This window comes from Excalfactoria chinensis, chromosome 2 (genome assembly GCF_039878825.1).
Source record: "Excalfactoria chinensis isolate bCotChi1 chromosome 2, bCotChi1.hap2, whole genome shotgun sequence".
Taxonomy (NCBI): domain Eukaryota; kingdom Metazoa; phylum Chordata; class Aves; order Galliformes; family Phasianidae; genus Excalfactoria; species Excalfactoria chinensis.
Window position 1 is genome coordinate 113,202,132 of NC_092826.1, and position 14,551 is coordinate 113,216,682.

The 14,551-nt window shown below is 38.0% G+C and overlaps 1 protein-coding gene across 1 annotated transcript in view; it reads left to right on the plus strand.

The window, feature by feature from the left end:
* Positions 1-14,551, plus strand: part of RBMS3 (RNA binding motif single stranded interacting protein 3) — a 678,871-nt gene that overhangs the window by 90,882 nt on the left and 573,438 nt on the right. Inside the window, exon 3 of the mRNA XM_072330500.1 lies at positions 9,338-9,406. Coding sequence (XP_072186601.1) covers positions 9,338-9,406 — 69 coding nt within the window. The remainder of the gene's footprint in view (positions 1-9,337; positions 9,407-14,551) is intronic.

Here is a 14,551-nt window from a genome sequence, read left to right on the forward strand (position 1 = left end):
TGTGGGAGCGTGAGCACAGGCGGAACTTGAGGAGCGTGTGCAGGGACTCAGATGGGGAGGAGAGCCTAAAGATTTGTGTTTGTGGAAGGGGAAGGTTGGTGGAGACAAGAGGGGTAGGTTCTCACACCTTTTCTATAAATAAGCATGTTGTTTGTGGAAGAATGTTGTCTAAATTACTAGGCTATCTATACAACAGTCATGTCCAACACATTGCTTTGACATAACTGTGGTGATGTGGATCCTTTGCAAAACTGTATTCTCTGTAGAAATGTTTGCAATGATATGAAAGTGCTTTATGTGCCCAGGAAGTTTGCTATAGTGGCTGATAGGTAGTAAACCGTGTACTTCACAGTCATAGCAGCTGTCACCCATGGCAGACATATTATGCTAACTCTGACTACCATTAAAATGCATTATATAGTCACCTTTTTCTTATTTGCCAGCTTCTTAGGTCAGTTGCTGTTTGTAAAATATCACTACTGATTTAAATTCAAATGATCCTTTTTGTACTTGTCTTTTTGATCTTTTTAGGAAAATGAGTGCAAAACCAAATTTCTGCACTGTCACAAGAGTCAAAGTAGCAAACAACTGGGTTTCGTCCTTCCACAAACCTGCACTACAATTTATTGCAGCTGGGCATTTGTTCTACCAAACTCATCACAGTCTAAGGTCACTGAGTGACAAAAGCTTGCTCAAGATCTTATTGTTACACAGCCATTTACCAAGTTGCATATTTCTTGAATTTGTCTTCCCATGTCTCCTGAGAGTCTGTGAACAATTTTTTCCTCTCACCTCATCCCTTCTGCAGCAGTTGCTTGCTCTTAAGTCAAGGTGGTCTGCCTCATCTCCTTCCAACCTGAGACTCTTCCAAAGACTGGACCACTCTGAAAAGTATGAGGCTAGCTCCTCATCCTGCCTTATTGTTCTATTGCTATGAAGCACAGCAGGAATTTCATTGCCTCCCTATTTAAAAGGTACTCAACTTTTAACACATCACAAATGTAGTTGCGTACTTTTAATGTGGTCTTAAGGGTGTCACATACCCTTCCTGCAGCCCAAAGACAAAGTAGCATGTTCTCCCTAAATCCTCTAAGAAATTATACCTTAATTGTGTTTATATCACTGTTTTCTCTTGAGACAACATCTAACTGAAATTGATTGCTTGTTTTCGTTTTTTTGTGAGTAATCTTGGAAGCGAACATCATGGTCTTTGCCAGACACCAGTACTCACCGTCTTTCTCTGTTTCATCTGCTTAATAACCATGTGTCTATAAAAGGTATGAAAGATGGATTTCTGAGGTTGTAATGAGAAGAAATGGACAATGATTCCTGCATTTCCAATATGGATGTATTCTCTTTCCAGTTCTTTGGAATATGTTTGAAATTAGTTTACAAAATGTTGGACTAAGCGTTTTGCTTATTGCTTCCTGGTCGTAATAATTGAGCAGGATTTGCAAGCATTTTTTTCTTGAACATCTAATTACCTTTTGAATGCTTTAAAAATTTGATTCTTAAGAGAATGACTCATTTATCTAGAAAATGGCCTTTTGTTGTTCACTTTTACCTACCTCACCATTAAAGAGATCATTAGAGTACCTCCTCCACCTTCCTATGTTTACACTGTTTGCAAATAGAGGTTGTTTGAAAATAGGTGATAAAAATTAATTAAATTTTTAACCTCTCCTGAACCTTCATGATTCATAACCTTGCCTTCCATTACTAAAATACATATGAAATATTCTTATTAGAACATCTGCTGTCTGCCTGCTTCTACTTCAGTTTCTGCAGTGCTATCTTTTGTGTCCTTTTGTCAAGGCTCTTGTCTGTTTTAACTTCACTGTAATCTTTAATGTAAGCTTGATTCTGAAATCTTTGATGAACATTAATAAGAGAAGGAAAGACACACATCTTTATGAAATCATTCATTGTTTTGTATTTCAAGTTGTTATAATATTTTTGACTACTCTGTATTTTATCTCTGAGTGTTTTCTACTTAACTGTCAGTCTTCTTTTCGTCCACTTTAATCATTTTTAACACCTCAGACTTGATATCCTCAGATTCTGGGTCTGAATTTTTTTTGTCTGAATTTTTAATGGAACAAATATCTATCAGAATTCATGTTGGAAAAGAACAGCTCTCGCTACAATGGGATGCTTTTGGGCTCCTGTTTCAAATCAACATAGAACTGTAAAGCTAATAAACAGACCTATGCAAACTTTTGAAGACAGTCACATCTTCCAGTCTCACAAAACTAATTCCATTCTACTGTCTGCCATAACCAATACTGTCTTTTAAAATAGTTTTTTATTTAGTCGGGAAAAAAAGTGAGAGACTGGGGGACATGAAGGCTGTTATATGTTCCTTCAAGTTCCTCCGATGATAACACAGTTTATATTCCATTATGTATTCTTTCAATATGAGTAAATATCCTGATAATATCACTACTGTCAGGCTCCCTGACTGATTGCTTGGAGTTACTGACAGCTGAGAATGTAACATTATTCAACATAATAAGATATTTCATAACTTGTAGTTTTTTTTTTGTTTTTTTTTTTGTTTTTTCCTCCAAATACAGCTCTTACCTTTTAAAAATAAAATTTCATTTTTATCTCTCTCATGTCTGTGATGTACTCCCGTACTTTCCATGTAGTATTTAGGATAATTCTTGACCTCAGATTATCAGATGTTTCCGTATTTTAGTTTTTCTCATCTTTCTCACTCAGCTGAGATGATTTTCCCCTCCTTATCTTTCTGTGTATTCCCGGGTCTTGTGGCTTTCTTACTATTTCTTAATTCTACATTTTATGGGATAAGGATGCCAACTTTATGTTAACTCTATCTGGAAGATTTGAAGGTTGTTCCTCAATGTCTTTGCAGCTTATCTTTGAACTCTCTGGCTTTGGAAGAAAGTGCTGACTACACAGCTAATAATGGCGTAGAATCCTTAAGGAGATAGAAAGTTTTTTCCCCATATTAAAATTCCTAAGGACAGAGCCGCTGTTTGTCACTGATTGTAACTGTTGTTCAGATTATTTGTGATTCATTTAAATGACAGTATTTTTCCAAACAAATGAGAATGAACAAGGAGTTAATGGCTTCAATATTTTTGGCTAGATCTTGACCAGCCTTTTCTTCTAACGTAGACTTGATTTGAGGTGTGTAGCACATTCTCTAATCCTTTTTTTGCTTTGTGGTATTGTCATGGTATATAACATACATATATGTGATGTACATATGACATACATGAAAGGCTTGTGGATTTGAGCCCCGTTTAAAGATATATTTTGAAATTTCAAATACTTTCATTACGAATTTTAACAGTCATAAAGGAGATGAATGATCACGAGGCAAAGCTGTTTTACTGAACACAGAACTCTTGATAGGTAAGTGTAAATAGAGATTGTGCAGAGAAGATATTTTCATCCCTGGCTTTTTCCGGACTTTTTTCTTTTCTTTGAGTGCGCCAAAATATCTATATTAAATTGATGAGAAAGAGAAAAAAGGAGAATCACAGTGCCGTGACAAGCTCTACATCCTGGTTAAGAGACCATGTCAAATCACTAAACCTAGAGATAGATGAGTTGTATTACTTTTGGCAATTGCACCTCAACAGTTAAGACATCTCTATGTTGATAACCAATAGTAGAGAGTGGATATAAAATGCAAGCGAGTACTTTGAGTGAGTGTCTGAGTTCCTATAAAAATGTCCACTGAATGCATTTGCTTCATCAAAGTCCAAACCCTCAAGTTCACAGAGATATACTCCTATGGTTGACAGCTCAGTCAATATCTCTCCTGCTCTGCCTTTTCCTGTCATAACATCGATTTCTGTAAGCTAAAGGAAGTAATCCCTGATGACATTGTGCAACAAAGTTAAGCAAAGATTTTTTTTTCTCCACCGCCCCCTTTTTTGAATGCAACTTTCAAATGTGCTTCATTTACAAATTATAAACTTTACATCCCATGGATCTGTTACGTTTTGCATCCTGACCACTGTTTCAATATCAACTGCTTTTCTAGTGCCTTTTCTTGGTATTACACTTTTACTGGACAGTGTATTTGATGATTCTTCTGCTTCATCTCATCACCACAAAACAATTGTGCCACTTTGATTTGTGCTTTTCGCTCTGCTGCCAAGCTAGCTGAGATGTGCGCTGTGCCCTCTTTATGTTGAAGAGAAGGCAATATTGTCGTACCACACGCTGTCATTCCACTACGGTCAGCACGTCTACTTTTCATTGTGCCCCAGCCCACTGACCAGCAATGTTTGTCAGAGAGTTGCAAAAACTGCTGCATAGCTGTGATGAGGTGACGTTCCTGTTATTAATCTGATTAGCAAACTTTTCCTGTTTTCATGTTTCTGACAATAAATAAATAAACAAATAGCTGGAATTTCACTGTAGTAAGCACAATACAAAGCAGGAAGTTTTTTAGGGTGTTGTGAAGTTGTTTTTTTATCATTATAATAATTATTTTTTAATGCAAAGAACGACAACATGAAAATTAATTCTACTTTTCTGGTATTGAAGAAGCCATGGATCTTTGAAGTATTTTGTATTTGTTTATGTTCACAATGGTGTTAGATATGAATTTCCAGCACAATATTGGTAGTGCAGAAAAATAGGATGAGGTTTTGAAGGGAGAAACGACTCATGTATATTTATGGTACGGGAGTAAAAATAGCTTCATGGGTGACTGGCACATCTATAATGAGCAAGCTTCAGTGGGGTCTGTCTCCCCATGGAGCCAGGTGTGATAGCAGATCAGAAGCACAGAGAGACGCTTTCCACTAAGCTGACTCCTCTGATCTGCTGAGATGGCATTTGTAAGGAAGGGACTGTGAAGGATTTAGTATCCTTATGTGTGAGGGGTCCTACCCCACAAAGAGAGTCAACAAAGCCTAAGAGTGTCTGGAGCCAGACCAGGGGCAAGGTTTGATTGATTTGTAGGCATGAAGTCTATGTTATTTCAAGAGATATAGCTGTTTCCAGTTGCAGACCACTAAGTACTGTTTTTGATCAGATAGATAGAATCAGTCAGGTTGTCACCTTTGCTATTTAACTTGCGATAGCAATTAATAATTTACCATTTTCTATTCTGCATTACTGCGGGAAAAGCTCAATAAATAAAAACAGATAAAACACAATACTTTAAAAACAATCCCTTCCCTCCAGTCTGTGGTAGTTGACAGCAAAAGGACTTCATCTGGTATTTGCTTCTGGAGAGTAATAAAGGACAATATAGTCATTTATAGTATGTGAGGTTAATACTTTTCATTTTGTATCTGTTTCTATTCATGCTCTCTCACTATTCATATCTCTCATATTCATGCTCCTGCAGAGAAACGACAAATAAACAAATGAGCCCAACAGCCTGTGTCTGTCAGTAAGCAAGAGCTGAATATAGGTATTTTTTAACAAAGCCCACTGATTCCACTGTTCAAAATACATGCAAACCTCTATGAAAATAAGCTTGTTTAAATAAAGCTTCACAAACAGCACTTCGGAGTCTTAAAATGTTATAGTTGTCTGAATTTATTATTACTTTGTTCAGCAAATAATTTTTTTTTTTAATTTAAGGAAAAATAAGTAAATTCTATAGCAAACAATAAGACAAAAAAGACATCTAGAAATGGATATATGACACAGGGCAAGATACATCCTAAGTTTGATGAACAGCTTGATACGGAAGTCTTTATATAAGCTACATTTCCAGTAAAGCCAATGAGCAAGTCAACAGCTGAGTGCTAGCAAGATGTTAGGCCAGTGTTCTGCTTTTCTTTCCTAGTTTGAAATTTGGCCTTACAGTTAAACTCTTCTTGAATGGATGAAAGGAACTTATGGACTCCATATATAATCTCGGCTTGCAATGCACAGTCATTAATTACCTCAACTTAAAATAGGAATAATAATGTAACATATGATTTCAGGAGTTCTCCTGTTGAGCCTTACTAAGATTTGCCAGTTTTCAACTAGAATTTTCTTTCTAGCTTTTGGCTATAGTGTGCAGTGTGTTCAGTAGCGCAAACCTTCTGAGAAAACAGTTTTCCCTGAGAATTGTTTGTAAAGACAGCAGTTTCGCACATCCGCTACATCATTTTCTTTTCTTTTATCTGTGCCGCTTCATTGCTATGAAAAGTGCTTTGTTTCTGCTCTCCCTGGGATTTGGGGGCAGCCTGTCGTTTCATCAGCGCTCCTGGTGTTCAGGCTTGGATCCATCTATGTGCTTGCAGAACGTGTTGCACCTGAAAGGAAGCCCCCAGCAGATTTTCTGCTTTTGGGCAGACTACTGCCTGAAAGGCTACAGCAGCATGCAGCACACTACCTCATCTCACTTTTCATTTTTTTCCCATAACTCCCATCTCAGATGCCAAAAGCCATATGTCTAAGTATCATCTTTATTGCTTTCAGAAGTACAGTCTGCTGTGAAAACTATCTCAGGTTTCTAAAGTTTTCATCAGAAGCTTGTTGGTCTCGTGGAGTGACTGGTGGTCACCTGCATCTGTGCAAGTTTACCCCCTTCACAGGTTAGGGGAATTAGGAGGGGAGGTGAGAACATTAGAACAGCTTGGACAAGCAGGTGATTAGAACCATCAGCCTAATTAGTTTTTAATAGCTGGGGAGGGGAGCACTTTTTGTTCCTATGTGTAGCTGAGAGAATGTTTGTGGGAGCAGGAGGGAGCTGGAAAGGTGGATGTCTGGCTGTAAAATTAGTTTAGTGTAGGGACTTTCTGGAAGTCCTGGGAGAGCAGATTGCTGCATGATTTAGATGTTTCAAATGATGCTGTCAGGGAGCACTACAAGACCAGAGAGCAGGTTTATGAGCAGGAAGTCTTTAAATATTCTACATGTGTTGTCTTTGTTTCTTGAAAGGGAGAGTGGTGAGGAAGATGGTGTTCCCTGAAGTAAAGGAAGAGGTTTAAGGGGCTAAGTGCAGCTAGGCTCTCCCTGTTAAAGTGTCTTGTGAAAACGTTATGCCTTGAGGTCTCCTTTATAGTACATGCTGCATGCAGAAGCTATTCATCCAGCAGAGCTTATGCTGTAGCTTCTGATCTTGGCTGCTAGGCATGAATGGCCAAGCTCCTAGAGGTATGTGGCTGGCTAATCCCTGCTGATTTTAGGGAGGCAGGAGTGTGTGTGCACACATGCTTAGAGGTTGTTCATGTGTATGAATGTGTAATACATTTTGTCACCTGTTTCAGAAGTTCTAACACCTGAGACAGCCTGAGGGTATTGTCTAGCCTTAAAGCTTTTCCTATAGTCTGATAAAGCTTGGAAAGAAGTGCAGAGTGAAATATTTCCCAAACTTTTCACTATTCTGTTCAAAATAATCTTATATGGAAGCTTGGGGAGGGAAAAGGGGGTGGTAGTGGGGGGAAGGGGATGGGATGGAATGGAACTGCATGCCTTTTTGCTATAACTTAGGTTTTTTTTGTTTGTTTGTTTGTTTGCTTTAGGTCATGCAAAGGATAGTGGTGGAGAGGCGGGGAAAGCAAGCTTAGGCAGAGAGAGGGAATAAATGCTGAGATGGTTGAATCTTTTATACTACTGCTTTTATAGGTATTTTTAAGAGCTTGCCTCTTAATCAGATGGGAGGGTAGGGGTTAACATCTAACAACTTCTGAGGCTCATGTCCTTTCTTGTTTGCAAAGGTAGAAAAAAAAATGATCCAGTGCCCTTGTCTTTAAGGTATGCATCTGCTGCCTAGCCTGGAAAAGGTTCTTCTGTTTCTTTGTAATATTATGATACAGTTTCTCTGTGGGATATCTTTCTTGGGGACGTCCTTGAAACTGAAAAATTTCAGCTATCTTGTTACTCAACTTATTATTCATGGATTCACCAATCTTACTTCTGAAGCAGAAGAAGATAGTTTTCATAAATTCTCATAAAGCTGAAATCAACATTGTGTGCATTTTCTCTTCTGAAGTTTTTATCAAAAGGGATATTCTGTTGCAGGGTATAACCGCTCATTAAAAATGCTTATCCTTCTAAGGGTGTCCGTTAGAAGTTAAATACACTGTACAGTAATGCTAATAATTAAACTTGTAAAATAACTGTTTTGTGATAGACCAATACAAAAGCACAATTACAGCAGTGGCTGTTTCTCATCAGCAGAAATGATATGCCAGTTCTAGAATATGCAATGATGTAAAAACCCTAGTGGTTATAACTGGCATAGAAATGTGCTATATCCTTGAGTGTTAAAAGCCACCTGCAATTCTTTTCATACTACAAAAAATATTCTGCATTGCCAAATAAATTTTAAATGGGTTGTCTTACTTACTTTTAAAAAGTATCATTTATCCATGTGGTTCAAATATGAATAACCCCTTATTGTCATATTATCCTCTTCTTGTTGACCTAGTGTGCTTATAAGCTAACATCCCCTGTCCAGATAGCCCATGTGAGTGTAAATCTCATGAATAGGTAGGTTATTTTATTAAGTTTTTTTAGCACTAAACATGCTTGTTGATGAGGATTAGATTTAGGTGAGCTCTGTGTCAGGCTAAGTTCCAACATAAACTAGGAGTAAATGATGTAGAAGCTCATAGTCTAGAAACTGTGGATAACAAATTAAAATCACCATTGGTATTCTGTTAGCTCTCATATTGCTTTGATTCTTCTGTGCTGTCAAATGCAGTTTGATTATAAGGTCTGTATATGATGTACAAAATATGAATATAAAAGTCCATGGCAGAAAGTATAGTGACATGGAGGAAAGAAATATCGGGATTAATCATAAAGACTACTTTTTTTATAAGAAAGGTTTGTAAGTAACTAGAAAATTTTTAACACTTTAAAATATCAAAGTTTCTCTTCTGAGTGAGGTGGAGGGATCCTGAAAGAACACATTCACTTCATTTTCTGTGAGTTAAAAATAGCTTCCATATAACTTGTGTGAAGTCTGGAATGAAACATCACTATTGAATTTGGGGAAAAGTAAAGATATAACTTCTCAAAGCAAGCAGACAAACCACTTTAATGATAAGTTTCTGAAATCAATTAGAATTTAGAGCATGTTTGCTTAAAGCTGAATGAATTACTTGGTTGAAAGGCAGTGCTTTGCAGCCCAGGTTTGTGTTAGGGTCTGGCATCAAATTTGCAGTCTAGGTGACATGCAGAAGTTGATGTGAAAATTGTGATTCTGAGGTACAAGGCTAAAGGGCATTGGTAGCAAATCAAGCAAACTTCTTTCACTTCTGATTTACTGTATCATATTTATGGTTTTTTTGAGTTTTTGTTTGTTTGTTTTTTACTGTGGTAGTCTACATGGTAGAAACTTAAGGCCATTGTACATGTTGGTGAATATTTGAGATATCAATCTTTTATTTTGCAGAGAACTACAGCCAACAAGACTTCAAGTGCTCCTTCCTACAGCAGATGGTCCAGTTCACAGCCTCATCAGGTAATTTGTCCTTGTCAAAAAGGATATGAAGCTCTGGTTGACACATGCTTCCTCTTAAAAATGAATCTTTGAGGAGTCTGGGAGAATTATCTAGCTGTGTTTATCCATGTGTAGGTCATGCTGATTTGAGGTGGTTGCAGGACATTCTATGGCAAACTGTTAAATGCAATTGATGCTTACAAATAGGCTTTGTACAGCCACGACTACACTAAAGCATTTATGTGGAAAATGGTTTGTGTTAATCATTATATTTGGATGGGGGGCCCAGAATACATTACCTTTGCATTAACTGCATCTCCAGCCTGCTAATATCAAATGCATTTACATGACTCAAGGTCTAGACAAAGAGAGATAAGAACATCTGGGGAATCTGATTATGGATTAGGACCTGTCTTATATTTTCTCTAGAAAAGATTTGGTAATGGTTATTTCTGGGAAAGAGGGAAGATCGGCCCAAAGGTCTGAATGTGGGGATTAGATGGCAAACTTTTGAAGTATATCTTCTGTGGAATGTATTTTGTGTGAAGTATGATATTTGCATATGGGGAATCGAAGAATTTTGCATTCAATAAAAGGATGTCTTGTCTGCTAATATTAAATGCATTCAGTTGGCTTGAGACCTACGTACATTAGTAACCAGAAAAATGACCTGGAAATCAAATGATGGATTAGGACCTCTGTCTCCAGAAGGCTGTGTTACTGTTAGTGGCCAAAAGGTGGAGGCAAAGAGGCAGCTGTAGTTACAGTCTGAAAGTGAGATTTGTGAGGCAAGTTCAAATGCATATTTCTTTGAAAGTCTCTCTTTTGTGTGTTTGTGTTTTTTTGTTTGTTTGTTCGTTTTTGCGCATTTTATATGATCGGGAAGGCATAATTTCTTCTGTGTGCATAAAAGAGGATGCAACAGTAAAAAAGAATGACAGAATTAAACACATTATGTAGCTCAAGGCATAGACAGAAAGGGAGCCAGAACAAAGATTTGGGATCTTAATGGTGGACTCGTACCTATCCCATGCCTCTAGGGAATTTCTCCATGAAAGGTTAGATAATAGTAGAGTTCAAAATTGGAGGCTGGAAGGCAGATACAATAGGTCACCTGAGCAAAAGGATATGTGTATTTGTATGAAAGTGAAGTTTGGAAAATGGTTGTGATAATGGTTAGCTGCTGGCAGGGGAGACCAGTCCAAGTGCCTGTACCACGGGTCAGCTCTCTCTTACACTCTGCCAGCAATGGATAGCTGGATACTGGTAATGTGTGAAGTCATGTTTTCCCATGTGCCTTCCTTCCCCAGATATTTTTCCACTACTTAGAACAAATAAGTTGTGGATTTGTGCACTTGAAGTCTGGAAGGTCAGCTGTATCCTGGGCTGTGTCAAAAGAGGGATAGCCAGCAGAGAGAGGAAGGGGATTGACTCATCCTGCTCTGCCCTCGTGAAGCCCCATTTGGAATACTCTATCCAGACCTGGGGCCCCCAGTACAAGAAAGATAAGCAGCTGTTCGAGCAGGTCCAGAGGAGGGCCACAGAGTCAGAGGACTTGAGAACCTCCCCTATGAAGAAAATTTGAGGGAGATAGGCATGTTTAGCCTGGAGAAGAGAAGGTTCTTGGGAGACTTTACTGTGGCTTTCCGATACTTAAAGGGAGCTTATAAGCAGGAGAGGGATTGACTTTTTATATGATGTGATAATGGTAAGATGGAATGGCTTTGAACTAGAAGAGGGGAGATTAAGGTTAGATGTTAGGAAGAATTGTTTTTACTCAGAGGATGGTGAGGCACTAGCACAGGCTACCCAGAGAAGATGTGAATGCCCTTTCCCTGGCAGCATCCAAGGCCTGGTTGGATGTGGCTGTGGGCAGTGTGATCTGGTGGATGGCAACCCTATCTGTGGTAGAAGGCTGAAACCGTGCAGATGATTTTTAAGGTTTGTTCCAACCTAAACAACTCTATGGTTCTAAGAAATGTGCAGAGGAACTTGTTGTAATCTGAAACCAAAGACAGAAGATTGTTATTCTTTCCTGACATTCACTAAACACTGTAATTTTTTTTTTTTTTTCATAAAAGCTTGTTATTTAGTGTTTTTGTTTTCCCAAAGCCAACCCTATCTTGACTACAGACAAGCAAATGACTGACTTTAAATGTAGGATAATATATTTCCACTAAAGCAACTTCCTCTTTCAAAACTTGGGTTTGTTGTTCAGTACTGATGATGTTGAAGTTGCTTTCTACCAGTTTCTACTTTTGCTCCTTTCCAGGGTCTTTCTACCTTTGCTGCTGCTGTTTTTTTTTTTTTTTTTTTAATAAATTTATATATGCTGAAAGAGGGAAAGCTTCCAATAAGTTGAGTCTTGATCTTGAAAACTAAAGCTAGAGAAACTATGAATTTCATTTATATTCAAATAGGGATGAGAAAGATGGTTAATGCTTCATGGCGTTCATTACCTGTTTCATCATCCTGAACAGTTTTCTTAATATTTTTCTCTGGGAACTGTAACAGTCTTCTTTGTCCCATCTATATAACGGTGCTCTTTCTGCTTGCTGAGATTTCCATGAGCTTTTTTCCTCTCTCTCCCTGAGCTTCAAATTTTCATTTTTGGTCAGGAGGAGATGAAGAATGTGTGGAAAATGTTAATTTTTTTTACTGGTAATTGTATACCTTATCCTGGGGGTTTACAAAGTGAACAGGGAAAAGTGCACGTTGTGTTGATTTTTAAATCTCCCAAAACACATTCAAAAAGACAAGTGTCTCAGCAATATTGTATGCATGGAGTTCTACTGGCGTGCACAAGACTGAAATGGTAATGATGGTTCCCCTCTTTCTGCATGTTTGAATTGGTTATTAAACTTAATTGGAGATGCATTCCTAAGTCAGGAGGAGATGATCCTAACAAATCATATGAAATGCACTTTACACTCTATACACTTGATTTCCTTTTGAGGTGGGAGGGAAAAGATAAGTATGTAATAAAGATTGTTTGTAGCATTACAACCCTGTCAGATCCCTAGTAGAGCTGAAGGATTAACTACCAGGAATGTTCTTTGAAAGGATGTCTAGACCATCCAAGATCTGCAGGGGGAGAAATGTTGTAATGTGTTAAATCATGCCTGTAGTAATTCTCCTCCACCTGTGTTGTACCCTGCATCTTTTAATCTCACCTTCCTTTGCCATTCACGCTCTAATCTTCTCTTTTTCATCCTTGTTTATTGTAAGCTTTTTGTCTTCTGTGTTTTGGGTTTAGTAAGCTTATGCCTCACAGATATTACAAATGCCAGTACCAAATGAGAAGATGTGAAGCTGTGCTGTAGTTCAGTTTGGGAGGCCTCAACACTCTCATGAGCTGCAAGTGGCAAAATATTTGTATTGGATCAGAGATTCATATTCAGCCTTGCAACTTGCCAGAATCTATAAATAGTTTTCATAAACATTTTTTAAAGTTGGATTTTGAGGAAAGTTTAAAGTTCATATTGTCTACATTTTCTACAGCCTCACGCAGTGCAGTCAGTGAAGGCTTTTCCACATATTGTACAAGAATTCACACAGAAATCTAATAGAGCTACATGACTTGGACCTTTGATGCATCTAAGAAATGTTAAAGTTAAATTGAATTTCCTCTTTCCCGCCTCCAAGCTTTCTTTTTTCATTTCCTCTGTCAGTGTAAAGTTTGAAGGCCCATTTGGTGGGAGATCTGAAAGGGTTCCACAGGTGGGGTCAGTGAGTCACTGAAAACAACCTATTTCTTGTACTGAATTATTCTACTTTGTACTATCTAGAGAAGCTTATATTTTGTATTGGATGAGCTGAAGTATGTTTATCTGAATCAAATACTCTATCTGGGGAAAGTTTTTAATAAGAAGTTCCTATTAACTCATCACTCTCATGGGCATGTGGAATTTGTGTGCTTGGGTTTTTTGATGTGTAACGGTTCAGATTTTTTTTGTTTTTATCCTACCCCTTGAGCCTGGGAAAGTGTCATACTGCAGGGGAGGCATCCTTAAAACTTGATTAAGAAGTTCCTTCTGACTGCTCTGGGAAAGGCACATTACTACCTGCTTCAAGCTAGCTTTTTTCGAGCACTCCACTTTCTCAGTGTCAGAATAAGAAGCCAGTAGTCTAAAAGGTTGATCTTTTTGAAGCCAAGGAATTAATCTATTTAATTAGAGGTTTGAGAGTGAGCAGGGAAGCCAAACTGAATGTCAGATTCTGAACTGGTGTCCAAGGAGCTGAGTTAGACCTTACTGGCTCCAAATGCATTAAAATTGCTAGAGGGATGGAATCAAGGAGAAGATACAAATGTACACTAATGAGCTAATATTACCTATGCTGCCTTTCTTGGCTACTGATATCTCTTGATGTATGAAGAATTCTGCAGCAATTTTGGGAAAAACTCTGAAGTGAGTTTAGTCTTTATGTGATACTCTAAAGACCACTTCTGCTTACTGCTGATGAAAATGAAGGAGAAAGTGGAACTCAGTCATATCATCATGCCTAATATCTAATGTGAAGCTGCTTTTGCTGAGTGAGTTGGCAGCCATAGCACAGTGCCTCATAGTAATGATGTATCTATGTATGTGATGCACTGCCTCTTGCTAGGAACCGGATGTGTACAGGCAGAGTGTGACACAAGGCACTCAGTATTGGAGTTCAGCTATACCTAGAAGCAGTTTTAACAGTAATACCTTCCCTCTGAATGAAGGAGAATTTCTTCTTGCTTGTGAGCATATGAGTCAGTGTAGAGACCAGTCACTTAGTCCCCAGTGTTAGCTGGCACTTTCAGGACAATAGTACAGTTTTCTTGCACAGGGATTGCTAGAATTTAGAGATGGCTAGATTAACTCACTTTCTAAAATTACACAAACAGGGTGCTTTTTTTTTTTTTTTTTAGTGCTATGTGCTAAATGAGCCTGCAGAAAAACTGGCACCTTAAATGCCATTTAAAAATAATATAGAACACTTCAGTGTCTTTCTCCATCCCAACTCTATTAGCAAAACATTAGTTTGAGCTAATGAAGCAAAAATACAAGAAATAAAATCATGTCCAATGGGCCAAGGGACTGGAGCATTTTCAGTCAAACTTCCGTAACGCTACCCTGTCTGGCTTCTCTGCTGATTTTCTTTCAGAGTTACTGCTCTGGCTTTCTGGTGTTGGCA